Source organism: Branchiostoma lanceolatum, chromosome 4 (genome assembly GCF_035083965.1).
Source record: "Branchiostoma lanceolatum isolate klBraLanc5 chromosome 4, klBraLanc5.hap2, whole genome shotgun sequence".
In the NCBI taxonomy this organism is placed as follows: domain Eukaryota; kingdom Metazoa; phylum Chordata; class Leptocardii; order Amphioxiformes; family Branchiostomatidae; genus Branchiostoma; species Branchiostoma lanceolatum.
The window spans coordinates 842,710-859,562 of NC_089725.1; the positions used below are offsets into that span (position 1 = coordinate 842,710).

Consider the following 16,853-nt stretch of genomic DNA (forward strand, 5'->3'; position numbering starts at 1 on the left):
CTTCTCTCTCTCTCACGTTAATAATTAATGAGCAACGCAAAACTTTTGTTCAGAAGGGTTGGGTGTCAGAATATACCTGTTGGCTTAAGGAATATGAATGCTATAACTCATAAATCATCTCACAGTGGAACACACCACTTCTGTGGTTAGACGTAGGGTTATGAAGTGCATGGGAAGTGATATTGCCAGTGACATTGATAGGGCTTTGGCAAGTGCACTCCTCTTTTAGTGTAGTGTGTTTGGAGCTGTTTGATATGCTAGATGTGTTAGTCTTCTCAAACATAGACCTGACGTCTTACATGTATATTAGGGTTAAGAACTCTGAGGGGAGGGTCTGCGTTAAATCATACACGTATACAAATGTGTTCAAGTTCGTCTATGATATGGAGCGCATGCTCTGATTGGAAATGTTGAACCGTGATAATTTGTATTTTCTCTTTTAGTTCTGTATACAAATGTACATTCCACGTGCAGAAATCAAACGAATCCAGAATGCAGTTCGCCATGGAATACTTTTTCAGGATTGACCGACCCAAACATAAGACTAGACACTTTATATTCAAAATTCAAACCATTTTGTGCTCTAGTATGACTAGACGAACACAAACAAGTATAATAAGTGTAAGCAAACATTTCTCCTGCAAGTTCGAAGTACCGATAGCAAATATGGGTTTAGACTTTAGCAGAAACATATCTTGAATTTCAAAATAGGATACTACCAATACCATATGATATGCCCATAAAACAGAGGCGTCAAATGTTCCAAAGTGCTGTCCAGTATCCTAGAGAAGCGAACTAACCCACCGTTTCACCGCAAACTTAAAACCACCGTGAACATTTTTGTCCAATACTGTAGCAGTATGTGACTATAGCGCTGCCACAAACTTAAAACCACCGCGAACACCCCACTTTCGCCTAAGCGCGAAATAAAAACCATGCGAACTTAAATGCATTTACAGTATCACCCTTCCTTCCTAACAAATTAATCAAGCCATTCCCTGAGGATGCATTCTAACCCACAGGCACTAAACATACTGCCCGTGCCATAAACGAGCATTATCGTCAGCATTTACTTCCAGACCTAACAGAAAAGGTCGGCTACCGTTTTATTGGAGTTTGCCCGGCTACCTCGGGCGGGTATGGCAAACTTGTAAGAAGCCATGGCCAGAATGTCTGCCTACATGCTACGCATGCCAAGCTTTAGGCTGGACAAGCAGACAGGGTTTCCCCCACATGCATCATACATGGTAGTCTGCTATCCCTAGGGAACACCAAAACCTCATTTAGAATTCCTGTTATGGCTTCTCTGTTGGTGGCAGAGAATTATGACCTACAAAAATCGCAATTTGCATTTAATTCCCAGGTTCAAATGAAGTGGGTACACAATTTGCTAGTGTAAATGTACACATGACAAGCAAGCACACTAATGGTTTTGCTGTAAAGGTTTTTACATAGCCAACAAATCTGTGCCCTAAGACAATTCTCATTCAGATAATAACAAGACACTTTGTGGTCCAATCAAATACCACTATGTGTAAAAAAACAACATCTCATCAAGGAACAGACAACAGAAACAAACTGTTCCAAATTGGACAATTTTAGCTGGAGTCTCTCATTATTCGTCTTTGCACAACAAAGGTTATTGAAACAAGAAACCCTACTTTCCACAACAGACACCAAACAGCTGTAGAAAACGACAACTAGGAGTGAAAATTGTCAAATACACGGCTTCAATGGCAACTGTCAATAACACCCATGCTAAAAGCTGTCATAGTTGTTGTACCTCATTAACACATTGATCTGACAGATATAACACATTTACAACGTGTCTGCACAATTTTCTGCACATTACGAGTGCTTGATTATCTAACAAAGTGAAAAATTCAATCTTCGACCACATAATGACATATTTTGGTATAGATTCTCCAAGTAGGATGTCCTTTTTCTAACAAACAATGGTGACAAGTCTGCAGCTTTAAATTAATGAATAATGCACAGAATGATGCAGCCACACAAAAATGTGCATGACCCATGGCCATGACCATGTATAATATGCCGGCAACGGCAGACATACTTTATCATGGGAGGGAATGCCATGAGCACAGGTGTGCCAAGGTGTTTACAGGTCACACCTCATGTCACAGCACCTTGTCTTAAATTACACACACCTTTGTACTGGTACATACTTCGGGTCTGTCTCGCTTTCTTGTCATTTGGACGTTTTTTTGTCAAACTGGTCTGTGGTTGTTAATAACACTTTCTGAACCAAGTTATACTTTTCCATTGGAAAGAAAGGAGACCTTTGTAGAGAGCGTTGAAGCTTCCTGTCAGCTGTTCGCCGGTGTCACAAAGGATTTAAACACGTTTCCTACAGTATAAGTTTTTCCACCTGTGCTGATAACAATAGAGACAACCTCAAGCCTTGGGCTAGACCCGTATTTCCGTTATCTACCTAAGGGAAGACCTGTACTCCTTTCTGTGTCAGGTTTCGTATTAAATGATCACAATTTTATCTTAAGGTTCGGTGTCCGCTGCTCTCTTAACAATAGGTTTTAACTTTGCTGCTACGTTTACGCCCAAATAGAGGCTTTAGAATTTTCCCAGATGATGTCATTGAATGACAGATCATGTAACAAAGAGTGAGAATTTAACCGTCGAAGGCCAGCCGGTACCGGTACAAGTAAGCGTATCTATATAACGACAGAGACAGGAAAAGACATAGACGTACATTTGAAGCATCATCTCGTTGAGGAATGTTCCTTCCACCAAGTTGTTGAACTCCACCTTAGAACCTGGGTTGAAGGTCTTGGCCTGTATGAAGGACAGAGAACAGAGTTTGTGGAATCAGCTGACAACAACAACACTCACATGCATGTGTGAGGTCTGCTGTTTTACATACATTTACAATGAACATTTCTTACTGAATGGTTCGAATAAACGTGTAATCCACCCTTAACTACTAGGGTTAGATGTACATGATTCTAATTTTCAAAGGGTATTCAACTGTTTCATTTCAAGAGATTTGTTTCAACTACAGTTTAACATTATAGTTATACTTTTATGATAAGATGAAAGCATTTCAACGACCAATTATCAAGCAATTGGTCAATCCCCGGCCTTTATTAACATACCAGAGATTCAGGACTTACCCAGACCACCAGGGGACTGTCCATAAAGGCCTCCATGGGAGAGACCTCTGCATCCTCCTCGGCCATGTTGTGTCCTAGTCCCGACAGAAATCGGACTCAACTCTGCCCGTTTTGCCACGTAATGCAGGGTGGCAGGGAGGGCGCTATCACCTCATTTTACACGGGAAAACACGCAGGTAGTACTCCTGAGACTCTGGACGACGTAGAACGTTTGGAAAACGGGATAATATATACTTGTTTTGAGCAGTTTTTGCACTATGTACACACGGCGACTCCCGTCCGACTATAGGTGTTCCGGTCTGACCATCGGACGGCACTCTCCTCGTCTCCTCCCCGCACAAATCCGCTCGTAACTCCGTTCAACAAGTAATCCTGGGGAACACACCAACCGCCCTCGACGACAGACACTCCTAGCTACAGTTTGCCGCTCCTGTTTAACCCCCAGCCGACTAGGAAAACTGATAAAAGAAAGTTAGAAAGGAAGCTCACAGCGGTTCACCTCCACACCAGAAAATTTCAAAGCCCAGTTCACATTCTGAACGGTGTGACAAGCTAAAATTACCTGACCAATCACAGCGCGTCATTAGCGGAGGGATATCTACAGGCCACATTACCCGTTTATTCGGTTACCAGGCACGTCTAGGATAGTGTATCGAAGAAAAGTAGTTCTACACTATAATACCTTTATAACCACACATTCTACGACGGTACGAATGTTCTTATACACTTTATCTAAAGAGATACGTTCGTAGTTTATATCTCTTTAATGTATCGTGACAAAATCGGTGTCAGTAAGAAAAATGTTTAAAGGCTATTGTGTCCGCTAGAGGGCGCTAGTGCACGAGGAAACACTGAGCTCCCCCTGTGTCCGGAAATTGGCGTTTGTATTGTCAAAGCATCATGGCGACATCGGAGAACTGGGTCTTGGACAGCGTTGTTCAGTTCCTGCGTAGTCCCACCTGGACGGTGCCAGTTATGAATTTCATAGAAGAGAATTGTTTAGGTGAGCTCCTCTTGGTGTTAAGTATGCATACGTAGCTTGGAATGTCTCAGCAGTCCTTGTGGTGTCTTACCTGTAGTTTATGATAGTCAGAAGAATGTGTAGAGAACAGGTGTTTGGGGAGGGGTTGTCTGTCCTCTACACTAAACCTTAACTGTGGTGATCGTGACACAGGCGTATGATGAGTCAGACTGTGTGATTTCACGTGCCTTCAGGATAGGTGACCTCACCTGTTTATGTTTCCTATCTTCATAGAAACTGCTGTGATGATGTAATTTCTATTTCCTCCTTGATGTGTAAGCATTAGCCTATGAACACATACTCAGTGTTCACTATATTTGAGCTGTTGAGTGTTTGCAATGTGAAGATATTCCTCTCAACCACTTTAACGTTGACAAGGAATTTCCACTTTCACAAGAAAGTTTAATTTGGGAAGATGATACAAACTGAGAAAGTTCCAACATGTTGCATTAGCAAGAAATCATGATTTGTTGTGTTGTTTACCGATTTCACCTAAAAGCGGTATATTTTCTAGCCTGAGTGTCATCCTGTTTAGTTACAGGCTCTAACCAACTAGTAATCACAGAACTACACTTAGAAAACATGTAGCCTGAGTGTCGTCCTGTTTAGTTACAGGCTCTGCCTTCACAGAACTCTACCAAGCTTCCGTTAGGGACGTCCTTCTAATAAGGCATTAAATGGAGGTCCTGTGTTTGAGGAGAGCGTCCGAGAGCCACACCTTGAAGGTTAAAGAACCCACCACACTTACTTGAAAAGAGTACTGGGGTTCTTTCCGGTTTGAGTGGATCAAGCCTTATAAAATACCGTCTTTGTACCTTCCTTACTGTGCTTGGCGCCCTCAGCCTAACGACATTTTGATAGCACATCATAATTTTTTTTTTGTATTGCATACCCGGTAAATCGCCTCATGGCATAACACACCAGGTTTGTACTGAAGAATACAACTTACAAGCTGCATGTCGAGACAGATTTATTTGATTCACTCACACCGGGAAGGACCTCACTCTTTTCGATAAGTGTGTTGTACATGTTCTTTTCCTCGAGGTGTAGCTCTCCTCAGACACGGACTAATAATGAAGAAGGACATACAGTTAATAGAAAGCTATACAAATCATCTTTGATCAGGTAGCTTTGCTCATCACATATCAGAATAATTGTTCTGGTAGGAGGGATTGTATTTCTAGATCCTTAATATACAAAAGATGTGGCAGGTACAACCAGACAATTTAGCTGATAATAACCTCATTAAAAATTCATAACATGACCGTAGCAATGACAGATAATTGTCTTTCCAGACAGGACATTTGAGCAGATGGTTCTTTATATTCATTGTTCACCTGATATAGTCATATGTTATTGTATTTATGATATAAAAGGGTAAAAGTATTATTTTGATACACACTTTTTTCTGAGAAAACAGGACTTTGTACAGTAGTATGACTTGTTAGACAACCCATCACTTTCTTAATGCCATCCCATCTGTTGTTTCTATGTATACTAGTGGTGGTGAAATGTTTAGATGGCTGTAAGATCACCTTAGACTGTTTTGATACAAAGCACAATGTCTGTTACCATTGAAGAAAAGGTCAAAGACTCCTCAAGTTTGTGCTTTTAAGTTTCAGGGCTTTTGGAGACCTCTCTTAAGAAGATAATGTTTGGAAATGTGACTTAAAGTTTAATGCAGTCTTGTTTTTTTCTGCAGTTTTTGACAATAATGAAGAAAACAAGTTGGAATACACAGAGGCTCATGTACAGTACAAGGGCATGGTAGGTAACGTGAGCTCAAATGCTAATGTAACATATCATAAATAACAAAATTCTAAGTTGATAGTTTTATGACAGTAATGACTAGTAACATTCATACCAGTCACCTGATTTCTTGCCTCCCAGTTAACACATCAATTTAACAAACACATATATATTATTGTTCATGCAAATTATTCAGTAACATATGAAACTTCACAAAGCGTATGGTAGAGTTTCTTAAATACTCAAATAGTACCAACGTTAACCAGGCTCTTTCTAGCTAGGGTATATAGACAGTTGAAACCAGAGCTCCCCAATGAGCTCTATGGATTATCAATTACCTGGTAGCTTTGCATGTCAATCCATTTACATATGTACATGCTATCCCAGTATGAGGAAAAAACAATTGTGGCAGTTTGTGTGTAGAGGAGACGTGTACATGTGTATGTAATTACCAGGGAAACAGGGCGTCCTCTTGGCGACCCCTGCAAAAGGAGGGCATCTGATTTCTTTGAATTCATAGTGTATGGCGTCCAGAAGACGCCCTGACACCTTGCTAGCTAATAGCCTGGTTAAACAATCACTTAAATTGTCATAGTTGACGTTGAAGGACTGTTGAACATGTGTGTTACAGGTGGAAGCCCTACTGGGAAGTTTCATGGAAGATCTGGGGATCACAGAGGACCAGTTTACAGAAGGCTGCAAGAAAGAACTACTATCTGCGCAGGCCGGCACATATCCACTGGTAACTTTTTCAGTTTGAAAGCTGAGTTTATGAACTTGAGTTTTGCTTTTACCCCCATCACCATACAAGCCTGGTCTTTTGCCTTCCCAGACAAATTGTCAGATAATATATCCAACACAACAAGATATCAAAACCAGAAGTTCTGCTGCAGTATCATAGAAAGCCACTAGGGGGCCAAAATCTAAGTGTTTCTTCCCTTTGCCAACCCCTACCAGCATACCGAAAATCATAAAAGATCCATCCATGACTTCTCAAGTTATGCCGTTCACAAACACAAAAACACATACACCCTGCGAAACCATTTCAGTTGGACAGTTTGGTTTTGCTGTTTGTTGATTCTACATATTGAGTCTTACCGGTAACTACAGATTGGAGCGGGAATACCAGATGCAAAGGGCAGACTAGTGCCCTAGGCCCTGGGAAAAAAACAGAATATGCTGAAAGAGCACCTTAGTCTACGGATTATCATGCTTGGGAACCAAAACCTGCAACACTTTCTTTGTACGCCAAGTGGGGTGGTTTGGCTCTTAAGGGCTCAATCGTAGTATTAAGCATTTCCTTCTTTTGCTCTAAAGGCTTTCTCAGTACCTTAGTCAAGAATGTTTTCGGGTACGCTTGTTTGAGCTTTTGTGAGCAGCATAACTCGAGAAGTTGTGGATGGATCTTATTTTTGATATGTTGGTAGGGATTGGCAAAGGGAAGAAACAGTTAAATTTTGGGCCCCCTAGCGGGTTTGTATGGTACTGCAGCAGAACTTCCAGTTTTGATATTTTGTGTGCTGGACATACTACAGTCGTGATTTTTGAGTGGTAAAGGGTTCTTGTCTTAATATGTTTTTGGATGTGACAGATTCAGTTTCAGCTAAGACGATATATCAGCAGCGCTATAGTCACATATTGCTATGGTATTGGACAAAATTGTTTGCGGTGCTTTTAAGTTCCCTGTGAAACGGACGCTGCAAAAACCGTGCATAAAAAACACCGCGAACATTTCTGCATTTACAGTACTGTTTATGAAGATATTTAGTTTTTTTATATTAGACTTTTATGGTGTACCCACAGGGTTTGTTCCAGCAACTCTGGGCAGCCGACAACTTCCTCACCTTCAAAGCTATGATGGTCCAGACCAGGGTGAGTGCCCATCATCATATTTTTAGCTGTCATTTTAGATTCTAAGCTCTTGAATATATCAAGTCTGACTGAAAAACAAAAAGTGAGATGTCATTTATACAGCTTGTTTGTATATATCTCACTAATCAGAGACTGTAGAGGTTGGTTACTAAGTGTACTGCAAATCTTGAACTGTTTGCATTGGATTTATATTTGTGGGACCTCTCAACAATTAATGCATTGACACTGCAAGTGTGCATTTTGAATGCACTTGATTACTACTGTACTGCAAAACTGTTGCAACCGCAAATTCAAAACCCTCCAAACATGTCCTTTCCCCTTCAAATCCAAAATTTGATAGGTCCTCACAAAAATAGATGAATTTACAGTACTGAAACTGTGAAAGCATCTATTCTATTTGTCCCAATGATCTTAGGTTGAGCTGGAGCTTCAGGCTTTACACATGTTAAAACACCAGAATGGGATGGAGACAGACCCCAAGGCTAGAGAAGCCATGGGGGGGCCTGGGGAAGAGGAGGATGATGAGGAGGCAATACTGCAAGAGGTGCTCAGGTCGGTGATGCTGCATTTTTTTTCTTTATTTGCATGATCTTATCTAAAAGTCATAGCAGGTCAAAAGATGAAGTCATTATCAATGGACCAATCCCATAGCCCTACCCATCTCTGTCAAAACGTAGAAATGCAACAGAAAAACATGAAAATGAAATTATGTGATGGTTATAAACAGTCTGTGGCTCTCATTGGTCAAACTGCTAATTGCCTTGCTATCATTGGTTGAACTGCTAATTGTGATAGACAGTCAGGATCGGTCTATTGGTATTGGTCTCTGGTTAGTGGTTGGGAAGGAAGCTTTCATTAAGTGTTACTTTTGTAGACCAGTTTTGATCAAGTTTTTGCAAAGAGGTAAGTTTTGAAGGGTAGTTCACAGTATATAGTTAGCATATATATTTTTTCTAACAGATAACCATTCTTAAGTGTATTTCAACACGCTCCTTACTTATGGTAATCTTCATCTTTTCCTTAGGAAATCCAAGGAGGAATACGAGGCCAAACAGAAGGGCCAGAAACCAAAGCCTTCTTCAGACATAGAGAGAGTCATGCAGGAGTCTAAAGATGAGCTGGCTCGCATGGAGGAACTTCTCAAGAAGGAGAGGGAGATGTTGGAACAAGTAATGATAAAACTTTTAATTTTTGTATATTGGAATGTTATCCTCTATACAATGATGTTCAAAAGTTTCAAGAAAACTATCGTCTGTATACGATATAAAGGGGATGTCCCTGTAGCTCTACTGGTAGCAGCCTCACAGTTGAGCTCCTGGTTCCAATTTGTTGGCAACTGGGGGACCCCGGTTCAATCCTGGCAATTGCATCTCGGTTGGGGCTGCACCTGTCTTTTGGAAGGGACGAAAAATAGGGGTCCTGTGTCTGAGGAGGTGCCTCAAGCACGTTTAAGGGGAACTGCTAGCAACCTTTCCCTGGAGAAATATACCCTGTTACTGATTTTTCTTGAAGTATTGTCCTCACCATCCCAAAAAATATTAAATGATTTGACAACAAGGCAGCTGTAAGACATGGACAAATTTAATGATGTGGAAAAAACATGTTTAAATATATACTCTTCTTTCCCAGGCAATGAAGTTGTCGCTGGAATGTATGCCCAAAGTTGATGGTGATGAAGAGAAAGATGGCAAAGCTGCAGAGAAGAAAGACACACCTCAGGGGAAACCTGCCACAGTCATAGCACAGCCCTCGGCACCCAGAAAGGAGGAGGCCAAAGTCAGCACTCCAGCTAAACAATCCTCATTATCTGTAAGTCCTTCAGTATGGGTGGTAAAGTAATATTTTATTTCTGAAGGTTCGTCTGAATGTGGTTGTGTTTAACAGAAGAGTCATTGTATGTTTTTGACGTCTCAAAAACGTGTTCCTCCATCTTGGAACAGAAATGTGCTAATTGGAATGGAAAAAAAAATCCAAACCATCCATCATAAAAAATCTTAACTTTATTACATTAAGATATATTTTAGAGCTTAAAATGACAGATTTGACAATGAAAATCAACAACATTGGCTTCCAAATTACAATTTAATCAAATTTTGTCTTTACCTTTGCATATGCCCTGATTATTAATCATGGTTGATGCCTTCCGAGGCCTGTCCCCTTTCCCCAACAATGAGAAGGACGGACAAAAATGGTGGAGACAGACCTACTTAATATGTGTTTTATTGTATGTTTATGTTTCAACCAGGTCATGTGGCATTGTGTTTGTACCAGTGTTGTGTCGTTCCTTCTCAATATGCAAGGATCTAAGGCTACATAAGCTGAAAAGGGTTTGGATTATATGTGACTCTACATGTGTGTCATCTATCTACTACACAAGAACTCTCCTTAGGCCTCTGAAAAAGAATGTTGTATTTCTGGGTATCGGACCGACCATAGCAAAAACCTGCCGACCCCAAACCTTTTATAGTTGGACCACTGGCAAGGGACATAAAATTTTTGATTGGACATCTGAGTGACAAATATGTTGTAGATTTGTTTTTCTGTTTCTGTTGAAATCTTTGGAAAAAAGAATCCCTACCTACCAACTGTAGTCCGTAATTGGAAACACAACGTTGATTTTCCTAGGCCTAACTGTTTGTGTCACAGAACAACTCGTCTTTCTATTTACAACTAGGACCTCCCAACAGCACGAGTAGCACCCGTCCGACCCCAGAAACCACAGTCCCCACCCCCCACACAGCCTGCCCCCCAGAAACCCAAACCCACCGCCCCTCCCCCTCCCGGACCTCCCAAGAGAGAGCAGAGTAGTTCAGAGGCAGCTGCCGCTTGGCTAAAGGGAGCGCAGGCCGAGGCAGAGCATACCAGCGACTCGGCTGGATCGGCAGTAAGACATGAGCTCTGGTCACACTGTGGAAGCTAAGCACAGTGGAACAAGTTGGTGCATGGGCTTCAATCAATGAAGCCCCTCGTGCACCTCCTTTGGTTGTACACATTTTGGTATTGACACTGTGCTTGGTTTACAGAGTCTGAGCAGAGACATTTGCTACGTTAGTCGCTTAGGATTAACTTAGGAGTTCTTGGCATTCAGCGCTGGTGTAGCCAGAACTAACTAACAGTAACATTCATCTAACTACATAAACAACAGAAGTAGTAGTACCTGCATTAAGGAGACTTTACAAAAATCCCGACCAACTACGCAGAAGATAGAAATGGCTTAGAAATGCCCCTGGTGTGCTTTTAGTTAACATCTTTGTAGTGTGAACCTTTGTAGAATGATGCCATGCAACGGCTTTTGGGGAGAACAGCTAAGACCCCGTCACACCAGGATTTGAAAATTGGGATTCCCCCTGGCACGGGATTGATCCGGATTGGATCCACCAAATCCACCTCCTGAGATGGATTTGGCGGGTCAGGATTAACTCCTCTCGAAGCTCGATTACTATCGTTCATACCAGGATTCGCGAATCTGAATTAATCCCGAGCCAAAGTGAATCCCAATTCGGGAATCCTCCTTTGAACACAAATATTGCATGATACACCCAGCCATTGTACACCCACTTGTGAACCATTGTCTTCATGGTTAACTCATCCCTGTCCATCCACCACCACCTATCCTTCTGCCTATGTACACAGTACTATAGCTTGAAAGGAAGTTGTTGTAGATTAGAATATATACACCCCCCACTCTTCAGTTTGTTGCAGTTGGCACCTTTTAACACTATGTCTACGTCACCTTTAATTTTCACGTCTAGAGCACGCCTTCCACAACATTCCTAGTCCTCGATGGTGCCTAAGTACTCATACAAGTTTCATGGAATACCATCCACTACTGTGAATCATTTGAATTCAAGGCCACACCAATTTTATTTGTTGATTCTCAGATTTTTTTTTTTTAAATTGGAGCGACAGGGTGAAAAAAAATAGAAATAAGATATTTTGCAAATAGTCTTGGGTAAAAATAAGGGTTAACATAACATAAAGAATAAGACAATTATTCAAGTTTCAGCTTTGTATGGCTCGTTTTAATGCAATGCACCCCTTTCTTTGATCTAGTACTATAATTTCAGTAACAAAATTACCATTTGCCATGTAATATATGGATTGATATTGAGAAATACTTTTGATGACTGAAAAATCATAACTTACGGTCAATATGACCGCACTTTTTAGGTATGTGCAGGCCTTTATAATCTATCTTAGTGGCTATTGAGTTCTACAACTGAACAGATAGTAAAATTTGCAGTTAGAATTTGTGAATGGGAATAGCGACACAATTTTTTTTTTTTCAAAATGGGAAAAACAGGACAGGATATTCCGAGAAGCAACAAAAGAAATTGGCGTGGCCTAACAGAATTGTATGGAATTCATACGAATTTTACGGAATTCATACGAGTTTTATGGAATACATACTGATTTTACAGAATACATGCTAATATGTTGGACCAGTGCCTGTCTTCCACCAATTTTCAGTTTCATCCTGCCAGTTGGTCTAGATATAAGGTCACACTGATATATTGCCTAAGAAGCCAACATTTAAGTGCAGGTTGAGGTTTTTGGTGTTTAGCAGGATGGGATATAGGCTCAAAAATTCTTTAAACCTATCTTGAATTTGCCGCTCGTCACGTGGCCCAGGCGCTGGTCCAAGAAATTGGTAAGGATCATATGTATTCTGTAGAATACATTCCATGAAATTCATATGTATTCTCTAAAATTTGTATGTTTCTTAGTGGTGGATCGTATGAATTCCCTAAAATCTGTATGTGTTCCATACAACTCGTACAAATAGTTAGCCACCCCTGTTCCCTCTGTTTGTCACTGATACTGTTTGACCTTGATATGAACTGCCCCCCTCCCGCAGGCCGGAGGACCAGGTGATGATGAGCTGAAGAGGAGACAGGAACACCTGCGGCAGCAGCGAGACAAGCTGATGGCCATGAAGAAGAAGGAGAGGGAGAAGCAGCTGCAGCAGTACAACCAGACAAACAACCGGCCCAAGTCATCCAAGGTACGTCCTCTTCAATGTCAATTTCCTAATTGCTACCAGGGGGACATAGGGGAACAGGGGAGGCGTGCTCCCATGCTATAACCATGTGCTACCTTACCCAGGAGAGCAGATCCTCTGAAAAGGTCACATGTTGCCACAGTCTTCAACTCTTTGTGCCCCCATACAATTTTTTCTAGAAAGATCCCTGGCTACATATGTGATAACAGACTGAGGTACATGTATTTCAGTCTGTTGGTGTGTTGGTATTTTTTTTTTACTTGGTGTGAGCCCGCAGTTACATGAATATTGCAGTGTGGCAAGATGTAATGGGCAGAAGTGGTGTAATAGGATACTTTTTGCACAGCAAGAACCAGGATAATGAAAATGCAGAAACAGATCACTTTTGAATTCAGAATATAATTGTTCTTTTTTTTTTAAATGTCAACGGTTCCTTAAAACAAGTCAATGGATACCATTTCCGCACAACACTGTTTTCAGCACCTTGGACAGTACATGTTCTACCAGTGGGAGAGTGGTTTCTATAATTTCTAGAGGTTCATTTTGTTGAAAAATCTATCATTGTTTCCTTAAAAGAAGTCAATGGTTATCATTTCCACATAACATTGTTTTTAGCACTTCAGACAGCACATGTTCTGCTTGTGGGCAGGGGGACAGTGGTATCTTTTATTTTTAGAGGGATGATTGACATGTGCTTGTGCTATGTTCCCTCCAGATGTTTGAATCCAGACTATAATGGTTGATGTTGTTTAAAGAATCTATCAGTGTTTCCTCAAAACAAGTCAATGGATATCATTTCGGCACAACACTGTTTTCAGAACTTTGGACAGTACATGTCCTGCTAGAGGGGGGGGGGTAGTGCTGGTATCTATCATTTAGGGCTCCCTTGGAAATCAGCTACTCAATTAAGTAAAGGGACCACCCTGAAAGTTAATGAATAAATAGAATAAGTAAATTTCCAGAGGTTATCATTTCCTCACAACATTGTTTTCAGCACTGCAGACAGCACATGTTCTGCTAGTGGGGGAGGGGGGCAGTGGAACCTATCATAGGGATGATTGACATGTGCTTGTGTCATGTTCCCTCCAGCTGGCAGAGCAGGTTGCTGCAGGTAAAATGGAGTCCGTCCAGCCGACGCCCAGCGCAGAGGACACCAAGAAGCTCCAGATGAGGCTGACTCTGGCGGAGAGGCTCAAACAGGAGGTCATCGGGAAGAAGTAGCTGTCATCACTGTGGCTTCACCTTTCACTTTCATTTTCTTTATCAGAGATGTATGATGGCAGTAGTGTTACCACTGTATGGACATACATTTGTTTTGCTCTCGTTGATAGTAAAGGGAAAATATTTTGCTTTCAAGTCTTGAACACTGGGGGCTGTGCCCTGTATTTTAACCTGCACACAAAATTTGTTACGGTGACTCTTCTCATGTTTATGGCTATAATAGTCACTCAATTGCAACTCACACGGAAAATATTGGAGCCTATCAGAGCTGCTGTTTTTGGCGACACCTCAGGCGCATAGCCATTTTCCAACCCTAATTTGTATAACACTGTAGAGACTCATGATTCTAACAGCAATAATGTGATGAAATTCAAATTCCTGTTGTTGTTTTCTGTCAAAATGGGCTTATGCTAGAGGTGTACTACATTTGGAAAGAGTTTGGCTTGCTCAGAAATTTCTCAGTACAAACATATCTCAGCTGCCTGGTAAAACCAGCTACCAGTAAACCACACCCTTCAATGGCTGAGCAAACCAGTCGTACTTGTACCCTGTAAAACTCTCTTTCCTACAAGACGACAATTGTTGAGCGACCAAAATTGGACCAAAGTCGGATTTGTTTGACCTTTGATTCTATGATTGGGATATGAGCACGATGCAAAAGTATGATTTAAGAAAATACACAAAACATTGTTGAAAAATGTTCGTCTATGTCTATGAATTTTGTTGAGTGATCCGTCAAATATTTGCTCGCTCAGTGTCCGCAGCTTCTAGTGGAAAGCTGATGTAAATTTAAGTGCTTCAAAAGGATACAGAAAGAAAATGTATATTACAAAACTAGGTCACCCATACTTGCTGCTTTTTTACACTGCTTTGTTGGACACAACGTATGTAGTTTTATCGGTACAGAAACTCAGCGATACGGATACTGTCACTTTTTCAGGCATCCAGCCACTTACTGTCAGAAATGGATGTTTGCTTAAATCTACTCATCGACTCGTGCAATGTAGTCTCTGTTTTTGGGTTTGTTGTTTTTGATCATTTGTGATGTTGAATTATTTGAATTTTGACAAGAAAAGTTTTGGATCATGTTTAATGCAATGGTATTGCCTGGGAGTTCCAGGCCTGCTAGTTAGTGCAATAGATCATAGTCTTGTCTTACTGTTGGTTAATTAGAAGGTGATTATCTATCTTCTCATGAATCACCATGTGCACTTATCCAGGTATATATGTACATGTAGGTAGAACTTTCTACATTCAAATACCAAAGAATATATTAGAGAACAGCAAACAAAAACCATTTTGAAAATAAGGTCAGGCAAGACTGGACAAGATACTAAACTTCAAATTGATGAATTGACAGCATGAAATTGTTAAAGAAAAATCATGTGGACAAAAGTTGATCTGAATTATGTTTCTGTAAAGTACGAAGAGAACATGAGGGATGGAATTGTTTGTAATTAAATAGGAGGATCAGCTTGTTGCTGTTATGGGTCATGGTGATTCTATTTTTTTTTAAATGTTTTTGACACACACACAACTGAGCAAACTTCTCGTACTTGTCCAGAGAAAGATTAAAATACAGTTTCTTCAAACAAAAGAGAGCATCTATACTGCTACAAAGAGCTGCAGAATTTCAGATCAAAAAGTAGCAAAAATATTCCACCAGTGGCCTCATGGAAAGACTTTTCACGTACATGTATTTCCCGTTTAACAGACGTCTGACGGTCTGTATTGTAGCCTCTTTCGACTGAATCTACCCCCACTTTCAACATTCCTTACGCAGATAAAAAAATGCGACCCATCATCATTATAATCATTCCTGTACATGTAAATATCATTATAGCCTTAAGATTTTTAGTCTCCAACAGTTGACATCTACTAACATAATTCCATCAAGCTACATAATTCCGCCACCCTGATAAGATGCGTCCAAACAGATCTCCAACCCAACGTCCCCCAGTGTAATGCACTCCTGTATATCTAAACTGTTCATACCTGTGGGGTGCTGCACTAGAGATCTCTCAAACCCACTGTTTTTCAAAGTGTCTGTTTCTAAGTTTTTGTGACCTGTACCTAAATTGTGTTGTTACATGTACTGAAATATCTGAATGCAAATGGTCGACTGAGATATTCACTTAAGAAAAATGTGTTTCTTCCTGTTGGTAAAATGTACTTGAAGTATGCAAATATTATTGGTGTACCTATTGTTTCCCAAGCCACAAAAATGTTTCATGTAATTGATGCTTCTATGCAGCATCAACTATAGATATAACAGGTCATTTTGTAACTCACAATGAACAGACTAGAGAAATAGAATGCATATCACCTGCCTTCTGTGTATGTCCTTTCTGCAGTATTTATTTCGCTTCACTGTCAAGATATTTCATTATAACACATGTTCAGTTCCTGATCGTATGATTTCAGTGGGACACGTGTTAAAGGAAACCCAAGCAATATTCTGAGGGCCCGAAAATCAGATTTTGGAAGTCAACTTATTTGGTCATTTCTATACATTATTAGTTAAAACAACACTATCACAATGTATAGAGACGCCCATGATGCAAAAAATATGACATCGTTGTGATGTGAGAACTCACTGAAAATCGTCGCCGGGGTTTTTGTAGGCTCGCGAAACTAAGGGGATCATTGTATGGCATGTTTTTGCACGGTTTCAAAATCCTCAAAGTAATAAACACAAATGTGCTAGACAGTGTTAGTAAATGTCACTACAATAAAGATTTCAGCATTTATTTTTATTTCCATTTTTTGGTCCCTAACATTGCTTTGGCTGCCTTTAAGAATGCGATCCCAAAAATGACTTGAGTATATATCCCTCCTC

The 16,853-nt window shown here is 40.5% G+C and overlaps 2 protein-coding genes across 21 annotated transcripts in view; one reads left to right on the top strand and one right to left on the bottom strand.

The window, feature by feature from the left end:
• LOC136432175 (girdin-like) overlaps nucleotides 1–3,703 on the bottom strand; it is a 52,851-nt gene extending 49,148 nt beyond the window's left edge. For all 19 annotated transcript variants that reach the window (XM_066423195.1, XM_066423214.1, XM_066423213.1 and 16 more), the window contains exons 1-2: nucleotides 3,150–3,703; nucleotides 2,729–2,811 (exon numbers count right to left, since the gene is read on the bottom strand). In XM_066423195.1, the coding sequence (XP_066279292.1) occupies nucleotides 2,729–2,811; nucleotides 3,150–3,215 (149 nt within the window). In that variant the 5' untranslated portion in view covers nucleotides 3,216–3,703. The remainder of the gene's footprint in view (nucleotides 1–2,728; nucleotides 2,812–3,149) is intronic.
• Nucleotides 3,704–3,986: 283 nt separating this feature from the next.
• Nucleotides 3,987–16,344, top strand: LOC136432176 (cilia- and flagella-associated protein 36-like). Of its 2 annotated transcripts, XM_066423215.1 has the most exons (10): nucleotides 3,987–4,152; nucleotides 5,873–5,937; nucleotides 6,551–6,661; nucleotides 7,723–7,791; nucleotides 8,207–8,343; nucleotides 8,816–8,960; nucleotides 9,421–9,600; nucleotides 10,466–10,675; nucleotides 12,650–12,796; nucleotides 13,883–16,344. In XM_066423215.1, exons 1-10 carry the CDS (start codon nucleotides 4,050–4,052, stop codon nucleotides 14,012–14,014), a joined length of 1,299 nt encoding a protein of 432 aa, XP_066279312.1. In that variant the 5' UTR covers nucleotides 3,987–4,049; the 3' UTR covers nucleotides 14,015–16,344. The 2 variants fall into 2 exon arrangements, with proteins under 2 accessions (XP_066279312.1, XP_066279313.1); XM_066423216.1 differs by lacking the exon at nucleotides 10,466–10,675 and having other exon boundaries at nucleotides 3,990–4,152.
• The last annotated feature ends 509 nt before the right edge of the window (nucleotides 16,345–16,853 follow it).